At 44.8% G+C, this 8,068-nt stretch overlaps 1 protein-coding gene across 1 annotated transcript; it reads right to left on the bottom strand.

Moving 5' to 3' along the window:
- Positions 1 to 1,066: 1,066 nt before the first annotated feature.
- On the bottom strand, positions 1,067 to 3,403 carry LOC139372471 (caprin-2-like). Its single transcript, XM_071112196.1, has 4 exons — positions 2,914 to 3,403; positions 1,853 to 1,936; positions 1,552 to 1,683; positions 1,067 to 1,451 (listed from the first exon to the last, which is right to left on the bottom strand). Exons 1-4 carry the CDS (start codon positions 3,278 to 3,280, stop codon positions 1,171 to 1,173), a joined length of 864 nt encoding a protein of 287 aa, XP_070968297.1. The 5' UTR covers positions 3,281 to 3,403; the 3' UTR covers positions 1,067 to 1,170.
- Between the last annotated feature and the right edge of the window lie 4,665 nt (positions 3,404 to 8,068).

The raw sequence follows: 8,068 nt of genomic DNA, 5'->3' as shown, positions 1-8,068 counted from the left end.
AGTTCAGTAGTGTACAGTTCAGTAGTGTACAGTTCAGTAGTGTACAGTTCAGTAATGTACAGTTCAGTAATGTACAGTTCAGTATAGTGTACAGTTCAGTAGTGTACAGTTCAGTAGTGTACAGTTCAGTAATGTACAGTTCAGTAGTGTACAGTTCAGTAGTGTACAGTTCAGTAGTGTACAGTTCAGTAATGTACAGTTCAGTAATGTACAGTTCAGTAGTGTACAGTTCAGTAGTGTACAGTTCAGTAGTGTACAGTTCAGTATAGTGTACAGTTCAGTAATGTACAGTTCAGTAGTGTACAGTTCAGTAGTGTACAGTTCAGTATAGTGTACAGTTCAGTAGTGTACAGTTCAGTAGTGTACAGTTCAGTAATGTACAGTTCAGTAGTGTACAGTTCAGTATAGTGTACAGTTCAGTAGTGTACAGTTCAGTAGTGTACAGTTCAGTAGTGTACAGTTCAGTAATGTACAGTTCAGTAATGTACAGTTCAGTAGTGTACAGTTCAGTAGTGTACAGTTCAGTAGTGTACAGTTCAGTAATGTACAGTTCAGTAGTGTACAGTTCAGTAGTGTACAGTTCAGTATAGTGTACAGTTCAGTAGTGTACAGTTCAGTAGTGTACAGTTCAGTAGTGTACAGTTCAGTAGTGTACAGTTCAGTAGTGTACAGTTCAGTAATGTACAGTTCAGTAGTGTACAGTTCAGTAGTGTACAGTTCAGTATAGTGTACAGTTCAGTAGTGTACAGTTCAGTAGTGTACAGTTCAGTATAGTGTACAGTTCAGTATAGTGTACAGTTCAGTAGTGTACAGTTCAGTATAGTGTACAGTTCAGTAGTGTACAGTTCAGTATAGTGTACAGTTCAGTAGTGTACAGTTCAGTATAGTGTACAGTTCAGTATAGTGTACAGTTCAGTAGTGTACAGTTCAGTAGTGTACAGTTCAGTATAGTGTGTGATTTAGCATTGCTTCTGGTGTATTGTCACTTAGTAAATCTGGCTCATAATGATAACCCTTAGATCTTTAGATCTTAGCTTTACAAAGGATGTGTGATTCTTCTCCCCTTTTCAAGATGTGTTTATTGATCGTAAGAGGAGCCTTTGTGGCTCCACGAGGCCCTGACATTCAAACTCCTCTTCACATGAGACCATCACAGTATTTCTGATGTTCTCACACAGTGAAAAGCAGGAAGCCACTGAAGATGTTTTGATTATATGAGTTATCATAGAGCCTGAAGCTCGCAGGGAGACGCATGTACACCACGTCTCCCTCCTCCAGCTCCAGAATGACTCCATTAGATAAATGGATCCAGTATCCATGGCTATTGTAATGATAGTTGGACATGGTCGCCTGCCCATTCTTTAACATGGATATACCCATGTAACCAAGCCCATGTTGAGCAGCGGTGAATCTGATGTAGTAGACGCCTCTCACTGGTGCTGTGAAGGCACCTGCAGCAGAGGACAACAAGAGAGGGGTCAACTCTTTACTTCTCTCCACTTCCATTCTGGCACACGGAACACCACCTCTGGACAGAAAAAGGCATCTTACCTGTAATCGGGCTGTAGGCCTTGCCGATGTTGGTGATGACTCTGGTGTAGACCAGGTTGGCGTCAGTATTGAAGGGACCAATGGGTCCCTTATCGTTCAAACCAGCAGCAGAGAAAGCCACTTTTGGTCTGTCTGTGAATACAGGAGAGAAAACACACAGTCCCACTTAGAGAGCGTTCATTTTGTTCTGTCCCCACGATGATAGTTCAGTGGAATGCTCCGTGACTGAAACAACAACAGGGTGAGACGTTAGATGTGAGCTGTAGCTCCTCTCTACGGCCGGGTCTGGATCTTTCATTACCTGTGCTCTGTCTCTTCAGTTCCTCAACATCATTCCTAGTGGTGGTCAGTTCTCTCTCACTGGCACTCAGTCTGGCCTCCAGGGCTGAAGAAGATCAAAGACACACCAATATTCCACCAGCAAAATATGAAATATGTTTTGTGGTTTAGTAATGATATTGATTAAATGAATATATACAGAACAAAAATATAAACGCAACATGTGAAGTGTTGGTCCCATGTTTCATGAGCTGAAATCCCAGAAATGTTCCATACCTCTCAAATGTTGTGCACACATTTGCTTACATCCCTGTTAGTGAGCATTTCTCCTTTGCCAAGATAATCCATCCACCTGACAGGTGTGGCATATACAGTATAGGAGCTGATTAAACAGTAAGATCATTACACAGGTGCACCTTGTGCTGGGGACAATAAAAGGCCACTCTAAAATGTGCAGTTTTGATGCTGACTGCAGGAATGGCCACCAGATCTGTTGCCAGAGAATTGAATGTTAATTTCTCTACCATAAGCCACCTCCAACGTTGTTTCAGAGAATTTGGCAGCACATCCAACCGGTTTCATGACCGCAGACCATGTGTAACAACGCCAGCCCATGACCTCCACATCAGGCTTCTTCTGCATCTACGGGATCGTCTGAGACCAGCCACCCGGACAGCTGATCCAATGTTAATGGAATTTATATGTTTAAATACATTTTTGACTATCATAGCTGGGCCTCCGTCTGTTTCATTCAACCAGTATCTTACAAATTCTGGGTTGCAGACCGAGTAGTTTAATTGAATGGGTTATGAACATTGAAAACATAATTCTCGTAACATGAAACTAAGGAGTATTTCTGTCTGTAATAAAGCCCTTTTGTGTGGAAAAAAAATAATTCTGATTGGATGGGCCTTGCTTCCCAGTGGGCCTGGGCTGCGCCTGCCCAGTCATGTGAAATCCATAGAGCAGGGCCTAATGAATTTATTTCAATTGACTGACATCCTTCTATGAACTGTAACTCAGTAGAATTGTGGAAAGTTGTTGCATTTATATTTTTGATCAGTATTTATAGACCAATGTTACCTGCATTATCTTTCTCCAGTTCCGCCACTTTGGCCTTAGTGACCATCAGCTGGATTCTTAGGTCCATCACTGTGTTTTTCTGTGTCTCTACCTCACCCTCACAGGCTGTCACTCTGCCATCCATCGTCCTCAGCTTCTCTCTCTGCTCTATCACCATGTCTCTCAGGCCCTTCATCTCATCCCAGATGTCAGGTTGCGTGGTCGCACGTTCGCCGGTCACCTCTGTAGCTTCGCTCCCTCGGCTCTCTCTCCCTGCACTGTGTCCCTGTTGAGTGATGTCACTCTCTCTGACCCGTCCACTCTCCTCCTGAGTCCATGCCCCAGACAGACAGAACAGCAACACAAGCAAAGCTACAGCACCCCTCATTCTGAAACGATACCTCTTCAGATATGATGCACTTTATGAGGCTCAGACCCACTCCTTATATACACACATCTCAGTTAAGCAGTACGTGTACAAGAGACACGTCATGAAAAAGTCAAGGTTAAAAACAAGACGATTTGATCACGTTTTGGGGCTGGTCAGCTCTATCAATGTTGTATAAGACTGTGAGACGTCTGCACCTGTTGTTTAGTGACGGATCCGCTGACGTCAGCTGTTGTCAACTACCTGCTGCTATCGGTTTGGAATGATGTTGCTCTTCCTTAGTGCTCCACGGTCCAAAAACAATAGTGTGTGTTTGACTGTGTGTCTATGTGTTCCTTCCTAAGCAGCACGTGCACAGAAGACAGGTCACTCAACGGAGAAATGGAAACTATAGCCAGGGGCATTCTGATAAGACTCGCCTCGCAAGCAGGTCAGCTCAGTCCGTGTTGTATAAGACCGTGAGAAGGCTGCAACTGTTGTTGAGGAAATGATCTACAACGAACTGAACCAGAATTCTCTCCTACATACAGCTCCCTAACAGTATTTACAAGTGACTAACCGTACAACATACTATTAAACACATTGGAGAGTATGTGCAGCAGGTTTAACAAAATAGCAGAATGTAAACGAAGATATTTAAATGTTTTAGCATAGTTTTTTATGTTTTGTCCTTTACTGCAAACACCTGACCCATAATGACAACCCTTCGGTCTTTGGATCAGTACTTTACAAAAGATGCACGATTCTACTTGTTTTCAAGACGTTTTTATTGATATAAGTAAGAGGAGCCATTTTGGCTCATATTAGACCATGACAGCATCCATGATTTTCTCACACAGTGAAGAGCAGGAAGCCACTGAAGATGTTTTTTCTCTGCTTTCAACGAGCCTGTTCCCTAAAGGGAGACGCATGTACACCACATCTCCTTCCTCCAGCTCTAGGCTGAGTCCATTAGACAGTGTCTCATAACCTCCAGCATTATTCCCACGACTGTACATGATGCTCTGCCCATTCTTGGACATGGATATACCCATGTACCCTCATGGGTGTAGTAGACACTGGTGCTGTGAAGGCATCTGCAGCAGAGGACAAGAAGAGAGGGGTCAACGCTTTACTTTTTTCCACTTCAACTCGGGCACACGGAAGGACAGACAGAAACAGGCATCTCCCGGCTGTCACTCGGTGAAAGTTACCTGTAATCGGGCTGTAGGCCTTGCCGATGTTGGTGATGACCCTGGAGTATACCAGTGTGGTTTCAGTATTGAATGGGCCTACAGATCCTGAATCAGTCAAACCAGCAGAGAAAGCTACCTTTGGTCTGTTTGTGAACACAGGAGGGGAAACACTGTCCCAGTTAGAGAGAATTCACTTTGTTCTGTCCTTTAGATGATGTACACTACATGACCAAAAGTATGTGGAATATCTCAATCCAAAATCATGTGCATTAATATGGAGTTGGCCTCCCCATTTGCTGCCATAACAGCCTCCACTCTTCTGGGAAGGCTTTCCACTAGATGTTGGGACATTGCTTCCATTCAGCCATAAGAGCATTAGAGAGGTCGGGCACTGATGTTGGGCGATTATGCCTGGCTCATAGTCGGTGTTCCAATTCATCCCAAAGGTGTTCGATATGATTGAGGTCCGGGCTCTGGGCAGGCCAGTCAAGTTATTCCACACCGATCTCGACAAACCATTTCTGTATGGACCTCGCTTTGTGCACGGGGGCATTGTCATGCTGAAACAGGAAAGGGCCTTCCCCAAACTGTTGCCACAAAGTTGAATGCACAGAATCGTCTAGAGTGTCATTGTATGCTGTAGTGTTAAGATTTTCCTTCACTGGAACTAAGGGGCCTAGCCCGAACCATGAAAAACAGGCCCAGACTATCATTCCTCCCCCACCAAACTTGACAGTTGGCACTATGCACTCAGACAGGTAGCGTTCTCCTGGCATCCGCCAAAGCCAGATTTGTTTGTCGGACTGGCAGATAGTGAAACGTGTTTCATCACTCCAGAGAACGCGTTTCCACTGCTCCAGAGTCCAATGGCAGCGAGCTTTACACCACCCCAGCCAACGCTTGGCATTGTGCATGGTGGTCTTAGGCTTGTGTGCGGCTGCTGGGCCATGGCAACCCATTTCATAAAGCTCCCGACCAACAGTTATTGTGCTGACGTTGCTTCCAGAGGCAGTTTGGAACTCAATAGTGAGTGTTGCAACCGAGGACAGACCATTTGTACATGCTAAGCGCTTCAGCACTCGGTAGTCCCGTTCTATGAGCTTGTGTGGCCTACCACTTTGCGGCTGAGCCGTTGTTGCTCCTAGGCGTTTCCACTTCACAATAACAGCACTTAGAGTTGACCGGGGCATCTCTAGCAGCGCAGAAATTTGACGAACTGACTTGTTGTGAACTGAAAGGTGGCATCCCATGACGGTGCCACGTTGAAAGTCACTGAGCTCTTCAGTAAGGCCATTCTACTGCCAATGTTTGTCTATGGAGATTGAATGGGTGTGTGCTTGATTTTATTCACTTGTCAGCAACTGGTGTGCCTGAAATAGCCAAATCCACTCATTTGAAAGGACGTCCACATACTTGTTTTGATATGTAGTGTATATTAGAACAACAACAGAGAGACAGGCCTTAGACATCAACAATCATGTCAAACCTCTCTCAATGACTGATTCTGGATCCTGAATGACTGTTAGTGAGGGGCACATTTGTTTTACTTGAAACCTCTCTTCAGCTCCATAGTAGCTTTAAAACAAATCTCTCTGTCATCAGCTCCTCCACCTTACAGTCTGGCCTCCAGGGTTAGAAGGATATTCAAATCATTGTATTTTTACATATTTATTTCCACATATAAAAAACAGAACAACATCCCTTCCTGTCATTACCTGTGTTCTGTCTCTTCAGTTCCTGAACATCATTCCTAGTGGCGGTCAGCTCACTCTCACTGGCTCTCAGTCTGGCCTCCGGGGCTCGAATGATATCGGAATCATTTGTAATAATTGTATTGTATGTAGATGTATTTATTTGCACATACAGTACAAGACACAGAAACAACCATTTCTTACATACCCATGTTCTCTCCTTCCATTCCCTGAACCTTGTTCGTGGTGGTGATCAGCTCTCTCTCACTGGCTCTCAGTCTGGCTTCCAGGGTTAAGGACACACGTGACACCAGTTATCCAAAGATATCCATTTTTGTGGGGTATTTATTAGGATCCCTATTAGCCGCTGGAAAACCATGTCTCTCAGCTCCTTCATCTCGCTCCAGATGTCAGGGGTGGTGGTCTGTTCATTGGTCATCTCTGTAGCTTCGCTCCCTCGGCTCTCTCTCCCTGCACTGTGTCCCTGTTGAGTGATGTCACTCTCTATGACCCCTCCACTCTCCTCCTGAGTCCATGTCCCAGACAGACAGAACACCCTCCACTCTCCTCCTGAGTCCATGTCCCAGACAGACAGAACACCCTCCACTCTCCTCCTGAGTCCATGCCCCAGACAGACAGAACACCCTCCTCTCAGGGGCGCTCCAATCCAGACCCTTATACAACAAGTCCTCTAAACGTGCTCCTAAAAGGGTTCAGAGATCAGGGGCTAGAGGTTAAAATCCCTTCGCTTACACACACACACACAAAAAAAAATTAACCAGTAAAGTCTCAGTCTGTGAGATGATTTTGTCAGTCCAGGTCTTAGTGGACTCTGCTCTGTCCAGGAGACTCTCCAACCGGCTGTCCAACTCTGTCTTCTCAGCCTGCCCCAGAGCTTCCTCCATATACTGAGGAGATTCAACACGTCATCTATGTGTGTGTTGTAGATGCAGTTTCAAAGGATCACATGGAATCACATTTGAGGAATGGCTGCGCCGGAGACTGTCGCTGTCCACTGTCACGTGGTGCTGAACATGACGTTGTCCATATGAATGGTGCTGAATCTCCGATTGTTCACTTGAGCACAATTTATTTGTTTTTTAATAATAATAAATGTTTTATTTATTTTACTAGGCAAGTCAGTTAAGAACAAATTCTTATTTACAATGACAGTGGGTTAACTGCGTTGTTCAGCGGCAGAATGACAGATTTGTCAGCTCGGGGACTCGATCTAGCAACCTTTCGGTTACTAGTCCAACGCTCCAACCACTAGGCTACCTGCCGCACCAAATACACATCCGTCATCTCCGCTACTATGTAACTGAATCAGTTTGACATATAAATCAACCCTTGAATATCACTGAAGTTAAATTCAACATCTCCCTCACCTGAACTGCTCGGTTGATAAACGCGCCCGCGTCCACAGCGAGCCTCGTGATATCCATCTGGTCAAGGTCGGCCGCTCTCCTACGGCGCAACGAGCTTGGCTAGTTGTCTAGCAGCCGTGGACAGCTATAAAAATACATCTCTTCTAAACGGATTACTGGCATGTGAAAAACTGAGACCGTAAACAACGACCATTCTAGAAAGACAGAGTATGACTAGCGGTGATGTATCCTGTCATAACATTTTCCACACAGAGGAGCTAAGAATATCCATCATATCAGCTCGCGTTGTTTGAATGAATGACAGCGGAATCTGTTTACCTCTCCAGTAGCTCGTTTCTCTATTCGCGGTTTTAGGGGATTTTTGGTGACGCCAATGGGCTGCTGCAAAGGACATTTGTCGCGCTATGACGCGAAAGAAGATTAGGTATCCCACCAAATTTCAAACTCCCTCTGTCATGTGTGAGTGAATGCTTCATGTATATTTCTGTTCCTGTTTCAACTATCACCAGACAGACTGACTGGCCCCTCAGTAAT

This window comes from Oncorhynchus clarkii, chromosome 18 (assembly GCF_045791955.1).
Source record: "Oncorhynchus clarkii lewisi isolate Uvic-CL-2024 chromosome 18, UVic_Ocla_1.0, whole genome shotgun sequence".
Taxonomy (NCBI): Eukaryota; Metazoa; Chordata; class Actinopteri; order Salmoniformes; family Salmonidae; genus Oncorhynchus; species Oncorhynchus clarkii.
Note: the sequence above shows the minus strand (reverse complement) of the source record. Positions and strands in the feature narration are given on the sequence as shown.

Coding starts and splice junctions, on each gene's coding strand:
- LOC139372471 (XM_071112196.1), bottom strand. CDS start 3,280: ATGAGGGGTGCTGTAGCTTTGCTTGTGTTGCTGTTCTGTCTGTCTGGG. Junction 1,937..2,913: donor ACTGGAGAAAGATAATGCAG/GTAACATTGGTC, acceptor GATCTTCTTCAG/CCCTGGAGGCCAGACTGAGT. Junction 1,452..1,551: donor GGCCTACAGCCCGATTACAG/GTAAGATGCCTT, acceptor CCTCTGCTGCAG/GTGCCTTCACAGCACCAGTG.